General features: G+C 42.2%; 1 protein-coding gene across 1 annotated transcript in view; it reads left to right on the top strand.

The window, feature by feature from the left end:
• TESMIN (testis expressed metallothionein like protein) overlaps positions 1-16,818 on the top strand; it is a 1,691,460-nt gene that overhangs the window by 779,862 nt on the left and 894,780 nt on the right. Inside the window, exon 7 of the mRNA XM_086958946.1 lies at positions 7,079-7,155. Within this exon, the coding sequence (XP_086815072.1) occupies positions 7,079-7,155 (77 nt within the window). The remainder of the gene's footprint in view (positions 1-7,078; positions 7,156-16,818) is intronic.

Genomic DNA, 16,818 nt, shown 5'->3' with positions numbered 1-16,818 from the left:
CAGTTGGGCCCCACAAGACGTACCCAGTTATTTGAGAGTGGATACCACTTCTACAAAACAAAGTCATGGCACTTGACATTTATTAGAACTATTCAAGAGCTTGTATAGACACTTTGTACTGATGGAATTGACCTGCCATTTGAAATCCTTGCATATTGTGAAGATAATTGTCCCTTGTTTTTAACCATGACCATTGGTTTTAATTATAATTTTCAGAAAGGTTCTGGTCCCAGAATAACACGGGTATTGTTATCCTGGCCGCTTTGATCTTGTGGTGGCCAGTATATATTTTCCATATTTTCCTTGTTATCACAAGCCTATGCAGAGTGACTCTATATATTTCTTTAGGCCCTGACAAATCACCCGGAACCCCCCTTAGGGGACCATATATGGGCAGAAACATGTTGCCCACTGATAGGGGTATATTTGTTTCATACCTAGTCCTCTTTTGAACTCTATCCCAGGGGCTTACTGAATAAAGTCTATTTGGATCTCTGGAGATACTTTTATTTATCACTTTTGCACTTCTTTGCACTCTGCTCCTTACTGACCCCTTTCCATCGCTCATCTTTGAAAAACACCTCAGCTCCTCCCCACAGGGGAGTTGTAAGCCACACCATGAACCTTGCAGTCCGGGTGTGAAGAGGTAACCCAATGATGAAGCATTTCACCCTCAGGTAAATTAAGGATCTTGTCCTATTAGGATCTCTTCCATGGCAGCGCCACCACACACAGTGAGTACACAGGACATAACTTAAATGCATGAGATCTGTCTGTCTTGTTTCATTTGATAACCAGATGTACACATTGTGAATTTTTCTATAGCTAATACATGCCAACTGCATTACAGGGGAAGCTGTAGCTTTCTAAATGATCAGACCTCATTCAACGTTCTAACAGCAACTAACTTGAAAATGTCCTAAGACATAAAAGCATACACTACTTAGAGAATCTGTCGGACAAGGTGGAGCAGCAGGAATAAGGCCCATCCTAGCTAATGTGGCTGGCAGAAAACCAACCAAGTATGAATCATTGAATGATAAATTCAGGAGCCTGGCTTGAAGAATACTTTTTTGCTGTACAAAGTAGCTGGTTTGTGAAATATATTCTGTAAACTATTCAAGAATTTCTGCAACTACTAATGACCATAATCCTGTCTTTTTACTTTGAGAAAAGTGGAGTTATTATTTCCGTTTGTAGTGTTATATGATGAAACCAAAGTATGCAAAGTCAGATATAACATATCTGTGTCATCAAGAACGGACATTACATATGTTCAAGAAATCGAGATTTATTTTACAGCTTTTGATGTACTATGAAGTGCTGTCTTTGACAGGTATTTAACCATGGAAAAAAAGTCACATGACCTGTTGCCTAGGCATTTTTGAAGTGCAACAGGCCTCCTTCAGGCAGAAACTAAGGGTGCTGAAAGGAGCAAATTTGAGAACTCAGGCTGCACTGCACTTTAATGTCACAGTCAGGTGTATTTACATTCTCACCTTAGAATCCATGTAACACCCTTTCCTTTAAAAGGAGTTCAGTGCACCCTTACTTGGCCAACGTTCTGTGACAACAGAGCCCAGCTATCCCTCCAATCACCTGATGACTGTACTTTTGCCCGTGGCTACTTACTAACAATGCTCTGTTGTCATTTGGTTTTTTTTGTGCATGGTAAATTTATCAAACAAGTATGTTTTTTAGGGTTCAAAACCCCTAATTAGTATAACAGCGGCAGAATACAAAATCATATGACATTTTTGTTGGTGAAATCGGGCGAAATAATTTTGCCTGACATGGAACGCACATCCCAAACATGTGGGAAACATCCTTCACGCAGCATGTGTTACTCGGCATGCCATTACCCTACAGTTTTTACACCGCAAAATCTTTTACGACGCAGAGCTTAATACCCCAAACTATAACAACACATTCCACAAAGTAACCTCCAGATGGAGTTAGAATAGTAAATCGCATTGTAATGGGGAATGCGTTGTAATGGATTGTGTTGTAAAGCCCTGCGTTGTAAAAGATTTTGCGGAGTAAAATCTGTGGGGTAATGGAACACAGAGTAAAAATGTGCAGGGTAAAATGTCCTATTCCACACATGTATCGTGGTTTTTAACTCAGATAACGTTATGAAAAGTAAATTATATGAGATAAATGGATCATGTTTGCGCATTTGGACAGATCACACAAACATAGCTGCACAATACAGTGTTTATTTTCAGCATGCATAATCTTCTTTCTCCATCAAACTCATGGATATCTTAAGCAAAATGTTGTCTTTTATTTGTTATGGCATATTCAAGCTCTTTTCTCAAACGTTGTCATAATCTTCACAATGGCTCAGCAAATGTCATGTGGTGTGACTTGCAGTTCACAAGTTGAATTCCAGGCTATGGAAGCGCTTGAAATCACTGAAAATCTTTCTCAGGTTCAGGGATTCCAGTTCCCTGTGAGAGGTAGTTAGTTTCCCGAAAACATTCCTTGCTACCCGCTGCACCTCTTGCAGCCCGACACATTTATCAAACAATGGTGGTGCTACTGCCCATTTTGAGGCACCACAGGAGTGAACCACAGTGCAAACGAGCTCCCTTGCTGGACATTTTGGGGCATTCCATCCAGGAGTGGTGATTAGGTAATGAGATGCTTCCCACAACCTAATACAATAAGCCATTTTCTTCGTGACCTTTTAATTTTCGGGGGATGCCCTGTTTTTCCTGGATCATCTGCAGCTGCAGGGGTTGTTGGGATTATGGGAGGGGGGCAAGCCCCTCAGGCCCCTCTAGCTCCCTATGCTCACCCCCGGTGCTACACAAAGGAGCTGGTATCTTTCTTTCTGCTCCCACCACAATCGAAGCAAGCTCTACTCCATTACGTTATCTCTCCCATCATAAAAAATCATTGGAGAACCCATTAGGTCTCGCCTACAAGAGGTATTGGCTTTTGCCAATGTGTTTTTTTTATCCATATTGTATAGCAGTGCGGCTGCTGTGCAGCATGGCTGAAAGTTTAAAAAAACAAACATTTTTTTAAATGTTTATTTCTGGTGGGAGGCAAGAGGGTTAGGAAACACAGACAACGCAGGGAGTGTGGATGGCTTGTTCATCATGGATAACTGAATGAGGTTGGGTGGGGGCTAACACAGAAAACCAAGAAAGAGTTGGTTGGGGTGGCACAGACAATATAGGGGGAGTGGGTAGGGGCAAAATGGATGAGAGAGGGTACGTGATAGGTCAACATGGCCAATGGAGGAAGGGTAGTTGTTCCTGAGGGCAAGTAGACAGACAACAAAGGGTTGAACAGAGGGGTGGGAGCAAGAATATGTCAGGGGGCCCTGCAATTTTGACACTCCAAAACTCTAAACAGAACGCCTACCGATGGATGAATTGGAGACGGTTTATTGAGGCAATGTGTCCCTGGGGTCAGGCACCTACCAACACAACAAAAATATCAAAAATACAGTCAATGTAAAGGGTCCACTCAATAACTGAGTTCTAGATCAGCGGAAAAGTATGAAGGATTTATCACCAAAATTCTATAAGGCAATATAGGATAATTGCCATGAAGGTTCTCAGCAAATCGAGTATTACAGATACGTGCAAAATCAAAAATATTCTAAGTGCTAAATTCCAGATGAGCAGCAAAATCAAGAGAGAAAGGAGTCAGCATTCCTAGCAGCTTTATGGAAAGCTCTAACTCACCCCCAAAATTGAGGTTTTGTATGCATTATTTTCACATAGGAAACCACTAAAACTGCAAAAACATCATGGTGTGAGCAAATGTGTTGCATTCTCATCAAATAAGAGCAGTTTTATTAAGCTTCATATTGGCTTGACATCTAAGCACCATCCCACTACATAAATATTGATTCTGCCCGATGCCATTTAGAGATGGTGGAACAAACGAGATACATGAACAACATCAAGCTATATGATTGAATAGGGTACAGTGAGCTTGCAGAATGACTGTGAAGTAAAGTTACAGTTTTGTGACTGGACAAGAGAAGACTCAGAAAGAATAGCATGAACAATGACAATGGAAATAAGTACACATGACTGCTTAACTTTGAGTTGGGGAAATAACAAACAGGAAAATGTTCATGAGTAAAAATAAAAGAGGCACCCATTTTAAATAAGATAGCTGCTAGGTACGAATTAAGGCCTGATTAGCAAGGATCAGGAAACCCTCTTTTACATATCATATGAAATTTATTGTAAAAACAATAGTACTTTATCAGCATATAAATGTATTTTCAAGGGTAAAACCACATTCTGCATGCTGTTAATAATGCACAAAAACACAAATGCTCAACATTCTCTAACAGAAGGGAGATGCTGGGGTCAAGCAGACAGACAACTGAGGGTGGGAAGGTGGTGCTGGAGGAAAGCAGATGGACAGCGGAGGGTTGTTGGCAGGGCGAACAAGGGGGGGAGAGAAGTACACAAGTGTGTCAGCTGAAAAACCACACTCTTGTAGAGTGCTTAAACAGAAAGAAGAACAGAGCGTCTAAAGAAATGACCAGTGAAGGGAAAAAAGTAATGTGTCCATGCTCCAGGGGATGGGCAAACATATGAAATGGAAGGAAGCCTGGGGCAGATGACCAATAGGAAGCACGCGAATGAGAGTGACAATTGAGCCAACAAACTGTAAGCAATGAGAAAAGAATTCCGATCACACTGGTGAAACAGCACATGTGCTGTCTTAGGTGAGACCTAAAAAGCAATCAAACAAGTGATCTCGCCACTAGAAGTGTCCTGGCACAGCAGATTAATGGCAGGCTTTTGGGGAGAGTGATAACAGACTTCTTTTCTCTTTCTGCTTGCCCCTTTGAGTGTGAAACAGAGAGTAAAGATGAAAAATGCTGTCCGTCATGATGATTAACACTTCCAGCACTGGATAGCTATCTTGCTTGGTGATTCGAACTTTCAACCACACTTTTCATAAGCAGTTTCTGGAGGGGGTGAGCTTTTTGTAGTGCAATGTTGTTTTTGGTGTGGTTCTTTGTGTCGGCCAGACATTGATTGTCCCAAAACCAAGCACAGTCATCCAGTGATGAGGGGTTTCTCCTCCAGTGGATATGAATGAATACTTTATTGTTTGGTTACTCAAAACCATTACATTAAAAACCAGAATACAAAATTACAAAAGTTAAAACCAGGAGTGTGTCAGCGGGCAAGTCTGTGTGGTAGTTCCCGGGACTCTGGTGCGCACGGGGGATAGGGTTCATAGTAAGACAGCCCGGCCTGCGTCTTCAGAGTTTCTATTCGTGTGTGCCCTGGAAGGCCACCAGCTTGGACCGTGTCTGTTGGATGAACTTTCCAAAAGAGGCCATCTGTTTTACCATGGTCAGTGTATATAGTTGGTAGATCGCCTCCTTTGCGGTGCGTGACCCCACTTGTCTTAGAATAGGCCTGAGGTAAAGACTGCGAGCCGTACACAGGGCCGGGCAACAAAATAAAAGATGGGCAAGTGACTCTCGTTTGTACTTGCAGAGCCTGCATTCCCGAGCTCCTGATCCAGCCTGTTCAAAGGCATATAGTTCTTTAAGGGGCAGGGGGTGTAGTCTGTAGGCTAAAATCTTATCAAGGGCTGCACGGCCCACGGCCTGCGTGATATGGCTTTTGGGATTGTACACAGTGTGCGGCAAGCAAAGGTCTCATGAAAATCTCTTTTTGCAAGTGACTCCAAGTCCAGTTCCCGCGAACGGGCGCGTACTTGTTTTTTGATCGCGTTTTTAATTGCAGTGTAGTTGACGAGTTTGGGGTCCCAAGACTCAGTGGCAAGATTGAGGAGGTCCTTTGCCGCGTTAAGGGTAGCCGACCAGGGATTCCCAGGTTCCGTGCAGATGTGTTTCAGAACTGCCTTGAGTGTGTTCTCGTGTGCCGCTGTTGTGAGGAAGTAGTATTTACTTTGGGTGGCCATCTCTTCCAGATTTTGTTGGTTAAGCGAAAATTCTAGCCGGACAAGGGTGTTTCTGGTGCACCTTGGTAGGTGGAACAATCTCTTGTAAGCTCTGCAATGGATTTTTTCTAGGTCCTTGTTGAGTTTGCCCGGGAACGCTTGTTGAGCGTAATTAGGGCCGGTATTAGCTTAGCTTTGAGTACGCTTTGGATTGCCGTTGTGGATGGGCTGTATAACGAGCCTTGTGACTTACAGAGGGCATAGGTGATGGTTTTCCTTTTGCCTTGGATTTTCTTTAAGTGGGCGCCAGGAAGCCCCGACTCTTGGTAGCAGACGCCCAAGTAGGTGTATCGCTGTGTGCTTTCCAAGGAGAGATGACCACGCTTCCATTTTGCTGATTTTTTCTTTGGATTTTTTCTTTGGATAGTGTCCCAAGATGAATATTTTTGATTTGGAAGGATTTGCTACCAGCCTGTTTTTGTTGTTATATGCTGCCAGGGCAGTCAGCCCCTTTTATAGCCCTATTTTGGTGTGATCTAGGAGAACCAAATCGTCAGCATATTGCATGCATTGGATTTTGGTCCCTCCAATCTTTGGGGTTGCTAAGGCTGCCCCAGACAAAGCCCTCTCCATGTCTGCTGTATATAAGTTCAACAGCAGTGGGGCTAAAACGCACCCTTGTTTTAGGCCTCGATCTGTGTCGATCTTCGTAGATGGTACCCCGTGCATCTTCCAAGCCAAATCAGTAAATGCTAAACGTAGACAAGAACTCTTACAGTAGACCCTTCATGTAAACTTATTCCCACTCTTCATTACCTTCTGGATGCGCTTGTCAATCCCATTTATCTAACAAATGGGTTCACGTTTGGCCTTGTAGATGCATTGTTGAAGCCCACAGTTTCTAATGTTATCTCCATTATGTTTAAAACACGCCAATTAATACCAAGTGAAGTCAAACCATTAACAAATCATAGCTATTACTGTACATCATACAGTGTGTCAATATGTACTTTCTTTGACTTTCAAGATAATAAATCGAAATCTATAGATTACTTTGGATAGGTTGAACTTGTATTGTTGGTATTTAGAACGTTTTTTGCTTTGAACATTGTTTATTGGTAATATTTGTCAAAACGTTCCTAAAAGCTTCCTTTTCGTAATGCTTTTTTATTAGACATTTCTCCACCTTTGAGTTCAGCAGTGGGAAGATTTTTACCAGGCCCAGCTACACCAAACCTTGGATTTGAACAGGTAAACAAAATCCCTTTTTTTACTTTAGGTTAAATAGGAAATATGTACTTTTAATTCTTTTTGGAAATAGTAGTTCTCCAGGTGCTTTGTACACATGTTGAAGCAACTTAAATATATAATACAAAATGTGATACTAAATATTTTTTTACGCTTCTATGTAAGGCCCAGGCTTTGAATAGTTGTGTCAATGTATTTGTGATACTGCAGAGAGAGAGCAAGAGAAGATTAGATTATAAGAGCTATGAAGTAAATGCACGTTGCAGCATGATTGTATTTTAGTTTCGTACTTAGGTGGCGAGTTGCAGGGAAAGGAGCAACTTAATACATCATTATAATGTTTGATTTTACATGTTATTATATCCTTGCTGATGTGTACAAAATTCCTGTTGGTACTAAACATATTTTCTCTTTATTTTTTGCATATGTGCATTTGCTGCCTATTCCATCGATGTGAAAGGTTTGTGATTTGTTATTCAGACAATTTGTACTACTAATTCTTAAATGATGGTTTCCTGTCAAAATGGTAGCAAAATAAGTTATCTCCTACGAAAGATCATCATCTGCTTTCGATATATATATATATATATATATATATATATATATATATATATATATATATATATATATATATATATTACCTACTGGCGGTCGCCAGTAGGTATATATAGTTAGGATTTTTTCTCTATGGGATTTTTGAAAATTCTATGTCTAATAACTTTGGCGTTTGTGGACGGAATTGGCTGAAAGTTTCAGGAAAATGGAACATTTTGTTTCTGAGCAGCCCCTGAAAATTTGGGGGGGTTTCATCAAGGAGGGGCCGAGAAAAAAGGGGGGTCCCAAAACGCGTTTTTCCCATGTTAATTTCCATAGGGCGGTTGGCCTCACTTTTAGCTCGAACGGCTGAATGGATTTGCACGAAACTTGGCAAAATTGTAGGGACTGTTAGCCCGATGTGCCTTTGCTAGGTCTCAATATATGTGCTCCAGTGGATTTTGAGTAATTTAGGTTCAAAACAAGATATATATCTGGGCGGAGCCTAACCACACATCTGATCTGATTGGCTGTCAGCACTTCATCCAAGAAGTGTTGGCAGCCATCTTGGGACCAATATACATGATAGCACCTCATTAAAAAGCATTGTAGTTAATAGAGGGTTTTAGGACTTTAGTTACATTATAAATCATTTGTTGATGGTACCATACTCGTTTTAGGAATTGTGGTGGGTTCTAAGGTGATTTTACCATGTGAAAAAACCTTCTGCTGTGATATCATGAATATTGTTTGAAAGAAAACTAATATCTCATGATTTTCCCACAGTGGTTTGGAAGGGGATCTATAAGCTAAACTGAAAGCATATTTTCTGTAAATTCACATTATCTTTCTCAGTCATGTGAAAATGAAGTCTGACATTCTCAGTAAAACATGTACATCCAACAAGGACAGAGACTGTCAGTTGATTCCTTTGTGTTCTACTGCAGCCTCCTAGAGTGTTCTAAAGAACAACTAGAGCGCTAACAGTCCTACTTATTACAAAGGTATGGCACACCTGAAGCCATCTTGATTGGAATAAAGTGGTAACTCTTAAAACATTTAATTTAAAAAGAAACAACATGAGGGGGTATATTTTGCCATAGAAAGTATGATTAGTGCTGCAGAATGAAAAATTAGGGCACATTTTGAGTGACTTCTCAAATCCTTTTCTATTTCATTAAAGCATTCTGACATGCAGTCTCCCAAAATGGCCACCAGAGACAAAAGAGCCCAAATGTAGCCCAAATATCACCCAGATGTAGCCCAAGTATAGCCCAATGACAGAATGTCCCAGAGTGTTCTAAAGAACAACTAGAGCGCTAACAGTCCTACTTATTACAAAGGTATGGCACACCTGAAGCCATCTTGATTGGAATAAAGTGGTAACTCTTAAAACATTTAATTTAAAAAGAAACAACATGAGGGGGTATATTTTGCCATAGAAAGTATGATTAGTGCTGCAGAATGAAAAATTAGGGCACATTTTGAGTGACTTCTCAAATCCTTTTCTATTTCATTAAAACATTCTGACATGCAGTCTCCCAAAATGGCCACCAGAGACAAAAGAGCCCAAATGTAGCCCAAATATCACCCAGATGTAGCCCAAGTATAGCCCAATGACAGAATGTCCCAGAGTGTTCTAAAGAACAACTAGAGCGCTAACAGTCCTACTTATTACAAAGGTATAGCACACCTGGAGCCATCGTGATGGGAATAAAGTGGTAACTCTTAAGACATTTAATTTAAAAAGGAACAAAATGAGGGGGTATATTATGCAATAGAAGGTATTATTAGTGCTGCAGAAAGAAACATTAGGGCACATTTTGAGTGACTTTTCAAATCCTCTTCTATTTCATTAAAAAATTCTGACATGCAGTCTCCCAAAATGGCCACCAGAGACAAAAGAGCCCAAATGTAGCCCAAATATCACCCAGATGTAGCCCAAGTATAGCCCAATGACAGAATGTCCCAGAGTGTTCTAAAGAACAACTAGAGCGCTAACAGTCCTACTTATTACAAAGGTATGGCACACCTGAAGCCATCTTGATTGGAATAAAGTGGTAACTCTTAAAACATTTAATTTAAAAAGGAACAAAATGAGGGGGTATATTTTGCCATATGAATTATGATTAGTGCTGCAGAAAGAAAAATTAGGGCACATTTTGAGTGACTTCTCAAACCCTCTTCAATTTCATTAAAAAATTCTGACATAGTCTCCCAAGATGGCCACCAGAGACAAAAGAGCCTAAATGTAGCCCAAATATCACCCAGATGTACCCCAAGTATAGCCCAATGACAGAATGTCCCAGAGTGTTCTAAAGAACAACTAGAGCGCTAACAGTCTTACTTATGACAAAAGTATGGCACACCAGAAGCCATCTTGATTGGAATGAAGTGGTAAGTCTGAAAACACTCAATTTAAAAAGGAACAACATGAGGGGGTTAATTTTGCCATAGAAAGTATGATTAGTGCTTCAGAAAGAAAAATTAGGGATCATTTTGAGTGACTTCTCAAATCCTCTTCTATTTCATTAAAAAAATTCTGACATGCAGACTGAAACATGCACTTTGAATACCAGCAGCAGACGTCCCTGGTGAGCAGTAGCTTTACTACAGTGATCTAATGTGCAACTAGAGTGCTAACATTCAGAATTTATGGCAAATGTGTGACACATCTGAATGCCTTCTTGATGGAACCAAAGTAAACAAGCATTGAAAATGCAATAGATCTCGCCCTCGTTTAAATTAAAGCCATTCTGTTTGTAATGAGGTGGCTTTTTAGCTTTGCTTTTATTAGTGTTTTTTCAACTTTCATGTAAATAACGCACCGTTTTCACCAAATCGACTTTGCCCAAGCACACCCTTCCCTTCGGCCAACAAATCCCAAAAATTTGGCACACCTGCCGATCCACTCTCCCTACAGCTCACCCAAGCCCCGTCCCTCTAGCGCAACTGGAACACCCCAAATTCACCTTCTCCATGCGCACCAAAAACTCCCATTGAATAACATGGCAATTCGCTACTCCGCACAAAAAGTGCTCTTTAAAGCACTTCCACTGCTCCGATCCGCTTCAAACTTGGCTGGACACTAGTTCCAGCGATTCCCTAACATCTCTCCAAAAATCAGCCCAATCCATCCACTGGAACGGGGACGAATTTCAACCCGAATACGCGCCCCCTGCAAACACAAAAAAAGCCATAAAACGGCCAAATCTCGACCAAAAACCGCCAAAATCCCTCAAAACCTTGCCAACACCAATACGCACGAAACTGAACCGGCCCCTCAGCCCTAGGCTCCGGGAACCCTACTTAATTGACCCAAAAGCCCTAAAAAAGCAACATAATACACACGAAAACGCCCTAACAACCCTAAAATGCATATAAGTATATGTATGCATTTATGTTTGTATTTATATAGATATACAGATGATATATGTTTATATATGTATGTATATATATATATATTCACTGAAAAAACCATAGGCTATAGATCATATATAGTTAGGAATTAGCATTTACAAAACCTTGAAAATTCACTGAAAAAACCATAGGTTATAGACCATATATAGTTAGGAATTAGCATTTACAAAACCTTGAAAATTCACTGAAAAAACCATAGGTTATAGACCATATATAGTTAGGAATTCGCATTTACAAAACCTTATTTTACTCACACAAAACCATTGAAATTCCATATATAGTTAGTTGCACTAACTATATATCGCGCACCCGCAATCCACTGCTGATGATGTCACATATTACATCATTCATGACATGGTCAGTGACATCACTGATGACATCACTGATGACATCTCAATTCCGCCCCAGTGGGCATGACCGCATCATTCCAGTTTGGTCTCAATGTCTTGAAATTTCAACACCAGGTTAAATTTCCAAAAAGATTTTTGATACAAAATGTATAGTCCTGTAATTCCATCCAATTAAATCACTCAGCAGCAGCCAATGGTGTAGCATCATCCCTGAGTGGCGACATATCTGTCTCCTACAAACATAAAAATCACATGATCACTTTAAAATATACTTAAATAGTCAAACATCCAAGACAGCTTCAGAATCATGTCCAGCTCTTAAAGACGTGCTATGTAGCAACATGGTAAAAGACAAGGAAGATACCAGGAAGGTAGAAGGTTTCTTTACCTGTCGCTCATGCAAAGCTTGCAAGAACAGTGTCAATAGAAAAGAAATAACTTTGTCTAAAAATAACAAACCCTTCAGGATTGCTAAACACTTGACATGTAAATCTGATTACTGTGTCTATGCTTTGCAATGTCCCTGTCCTTTGACATACATTGGCAGCACGATACATCCCTGCAAAAAACGTGTGTTAGAACACATGCGGGCCATAACGAATGAGGACAAAAATTATCCAATTGCCAAACACTTCAAGGACTTGCACGGTAAAAATCTAAGTGTATTCAAGTTTTGTGCATTAGACAGAGTCCCACCGTCAGAACGGGGCGGTGACAGACTGAGACAACTACGCCAGCTTGAATCCAGGTTCATAATAAAATATGACACTGTACATCCGCTGGGGTTGAACAAGGATGAGGAGTTATCAGTTCACCTAATATAATTGATTAATGAGTCCATGCAATGTATTCACCATACTGATGATACTCCAGTTACGTAATCCCTTAAAAACATGATTCTGAAGCTGTCTTGGATGTTTGACTATTTAAGTATATTTTAAAGTGATCATGTGATTTTTATGTTTGTAGGAGACAGATATGTCGCCACTCAGGGATGATGCTACACCATTGGCTGCTGCTGAGTGATTTAATTGGATGGAATTACAGGACTATACATTTTGTATCAAAAATCTTTTTGGAAATTTAACCTGGTGTTGAAATTTCAAGACATTGAGACCAAACTGGAATGATGCGGTCATGCCCACTGGGGCGGAATTGACATGTATTATGCTTTATGTTTTTTGTATCTGATTATTGGTACATTTGCCCACTGGGGCTCAATCTTGAGAAACGTTTAGTTACTCTTTTCGTTTTAAAAAGGGTTTCACCTTTGATTAATTTGTAACATAATGATTTATATGTTACACCAAGTATGGTCCTTACACAGTATCTCTGTATAAATGTACAAATGTATATGTTATTTGTGTCCAATTACCCATTCAAATATGGCCGCCACAACTGGGGTTGTACTGACACTGATGTGAGGACAGGTAGTCCTACGTTTATGTTTATATAATTTACTTTAAAAATGAAACTGTTTGTAAACACCGTTACCCGTGACCAAGGTGCGGCTGCACCGAAACGCGTCGGGTGTTGTTTGGCACTCTGTGTGTGATTAAATAACACGCTATCAAGGACCTGGGCTCGAGTCAACTTTTTGAGTGTAAAGTTGTTTCTCTGCATATATATATATATATATATATATATATATATATATATATATATATATATATATATATATATATATGGCATAATTTATTCGAAATTTATTGAGGGAAACAACCAGTGCACAATATGCAGGCATCAGAATAATTCATTGTCTGCCTGTCTCTCAAGGAGCCATTATTTCCTTTTTATTCCAGTTGATGTTTTTAGGTTGAGCCTATGGCGGCAGCACACATACACTGCTCGCTTTGCAAGGCATGCAGTATTCAGTATGGCGTGGAAGCTCTTTTGAAGCTCCGCCCACTCTCCACCCATCCTTTTCATTGGCTTAGGTGCTAAATGCTGCCTTCCAATTTAGGCTTGTTAGTCTCTCCTCATGACGGCAATGTCGTCATTTGTATCCTTCCATGGCTACTGACCCCTTTACTCCGAAAACTATTTTTAACAAAATGCCTACAGCTCCGAACTCCAAGAGACTAGTTTGTCATATATGCAAATGGTCTTCTAGGAGTAGTGTACCACGTAAAAATATTAAGCAAAGTGTAGCATAAAAAGTTTCCTGCAGGAAAGACCGTCTCCCCACTACCAGTTTGCTTTCATTATAATAGCATCTATTTCCTTTCACCCGGAGATGAAAGAAGTGACCTAGTGACGAGAGAGAAGGACGTTTCCGTTACGAGAGAGAAGGAGGAGCTACGAGACGAGCCGTGAGCAGTGAGGACGCGGGAAGACGCGCTGGGAGGGTGCTGAGAGAGTACGCTGGAAGCCGAGCCGAGCCGTGCTGAGTTTGTCGGTTATCGGACTTCAAGGCTACCAGTACCCATCGGATCCGTCGGCCCTCCCGTGCTGCCAGCTGCCATGTCTGCCGTTTCGGACGATTCGGACGGCGAACGGGGGCGGCTGACCGCTGACTAAACCTCCCTCCCCGCAGCGCTGCATTGCTGGTTCGCATGGGCTGTGCGGAGCTTGGCAGAAAGTTTCGAGCAGAGTCGAGTAGAGTCTGAACAGACAGGCCATGGGGGGGAGAGAGGTGACGCCGCAGAGGAGGTCGAAGAAATGACTGACGCCGTTGTTGCTGCGATGCACTAGCGCGGTCTGCCTCAAGTGCTCCCATTAACCTCCGTGAGCCAGGACCAGGCTCACCAACGCCCACGATTCACCACTCTCCAACTCGATAGGGATTTTGGGATATGCAAATCAGCAGAGCGCTCACCTGTATAAAGCTCACCTGTATAAAGCAACGTTTAAAGCAACGCAATTGCAGCTGGTCTTCAAAGGACTTTAAAGGACACTGACCAGTTGAACCGCAAATCTCAGCTTACGGCTTTATCATTGCAGGGCACTTTTAGCTGCCTTACAGTGTAACAGTGTAATTGAAGCAGTGAGGTGTTGTTTTAAAGTGCAGCTCAGGGGGGCAGGATCCGCAAGTCACCTTGCACTTTGGCAGGAGCTGCAAGCTGCCCCGCAGTGCCCCTCAGTTCAGTACAGAGCTGACTCCAGTCCAGGTTTTGCAGCAAGCCCTGCACACTGCAGGAGCACCAGTACTGGCAGAGTGTGCTAGAGAGCAGCGAGAGCGTTAGAACACCACTCTGCCCGGATGTCGATTAAAGACCATTACAGAGGCTGCATCCCAGAGGGTATATAGCTGGCTGTGAATCCGCCTTCTTTGCTGTCACTATTAACCACCACTTCACTTTGACTGGGTTGGTGATATATCGACCGCCAGGCAGTGATGCTTCATTTAGGAAAGCGCTTCCTGAGCTTGTTAGCTCCATGGCACTTACCTCAGCTAATTCCAGCATTATTGGGGATTTAAATCTCCATTTCGATGCTTCCGACACTCCAGCGATAAGTAGCATCCTTGCTGATCTAGAGGCTCTTCAGCTATTGCTGCTGATTCTCCACCCCACTCATGAGGGTGGTCATATCTTGGACCCTCTGTTTACAAACTTGACTGTGTCCAGATTCAGTCCGCCTAGACCTATAGCTTGGAGTGACCACCATCTTATCGAGTTTCAGGTTATTACTAAGGACCCTCTGTATAAAACATCAGACAGAACTATTTTTAGACGTCCTTGGAAAAAACTTAAACTTGTGGAATTCCACCATTGTCTGGAATCCTTTCCTCTGACCCCTCCGGGTGATGTTGAATCTGGCTACATTCTTTTTTGTGACTGGATCACTAAAGCTCTTGATGCTTTGATTCCTGCGGTGTGGAGTAAGAGCCGTCAACCAGGATCAAGTCCATGGTATAACAACTCTCTACGGCTTCTGAAAGCTACCTGCAGACAAGCAGAGAGAGCTCGGCGTAAGACCTATGAGGTGGGATTGAAAACCCTCTATCTTGCCAAAGTTAAATTCTATCATCGTGCCGTTTGTAGGGCTCGCGCAGCGTACTATTCTCCGGAATTCACTATGAGCACCAACCCTACCAAATTGATTTTTAAAGTCTTAAAAGATCTCACTGCTAATAGATCTGCGGTGCCTGAGGTCTGTTCACCATCTCATTGCGAGGCTTTTGCTGCTTTTTTTGTTGATAAAGTGACTAAGATCTACCGCTCCTTCCCTAATACCATGCTGACAAGTATGGAGCTGGGGTCCACTCCTTGTAACAACTTGACTCTTTCGACACTCCCAGCTCTTTCGGAGGAGGCATTCTGTCCAACCATCTTCCAACTGCCAACATTCTAGACCCTTCGCAGAATGGCTTTCGTGCTGGACACAGCACTGAAACAGCCCTCCTCTCCATGGTTGAACATCGACGCGCTGTGTTGGATGCGGGTCAAACGGCGGCTCTGGTATTACTAGATCTCAGTGCTGCCTTTGACACTGTCTCCCATGCAATTCTTTTGCAGCGGCTGGGAGAGGCGGGCGCCAAGGGCATGGCGTTGGAATGGTTTCGATAGTTTCTCTCTGATCGTACCTTCCGGGTCTCCACGCCTCCCTTTGAGTCTAAACCACATAGTATCGAACAGGGAGTTCCGCAGGGATCAGCACTGAGCCCCACGCTTTTCAATCTTTACGTGCAGCCGCTGGCTGCTGTCGCCAAGCGTTGGGACCTTACAATGGTGTCTTACGCTGACGACACATAGCTTGCAGTTGCACTTAGTGGGGACTCTGACACTGCGGCGACGAAGTTTTGTGAGGGTCTCAGTGCGGTGGCAGGATGGACGACGGCCAATTGCCTGCAACTCAATGCCAAAAAGACCGAAGTATTGATTGTGGGCAAACAGAGCAGCCTCTGGGGTGATAAATGGTGGCCAGCTGACCTTGGCCCCACTCCGATTCCGGTTGATGGGGTTAAAAATGTAGGCGTTTGGCTAGATTCTACGCTCAGTTTTTCTTGTCATACTAAGAAAATAGCTGCGACCTGTTTTGGCTATCTACGGGGGCTTAGACCGGTGTTGAAATACTTTGACACCCCGACTCGCCAATTGATTATTCAGGCAGTCATATTGTCTAGGCTTGACTACGCGAGCTTGCTGCTGCTCGGGGCCAATCAGGCTGAAATTATGAGACTGCAGCGCGTTCAGAACGCTGCAGCTAGGGCTTTAGTCGGTCTCCCTAGATTTTGCTCTGCTAGAAGCACTATTACCAAGCTTCATTGGCTGCCTGTACCTCAGAGGATAGAATTCAAGACTTTATGTCTTGCTTTTAAGATATTAAAACTTGCCTCTCCCCAGATACTGGAACATCTCATTCTTCCTTATACCTGAGCATGGGCGGATTTTGCGAATTCGCAATCCGCGAATTTGCG

The sequence above is a fragment of the Lissotriton vulgaris genome, chromosome 2_1 (assembly GCF_964263255.1).
Source record: "Lissotriton vulgaris chromosome 2_1, aLisVul1.2, whole genome shotgun sequence".
NCBI lineage: Eukaryota > Metazoa > Chordata > Amphibia > Caudata > Salamandridae > Lissotriton > Lissotriton vulgaris.
The sequence above is the reverse complement of the archived record's forward strand: the minus strand, read 5'-3'. Positions and strand labels throughout refer to the sequence as shown.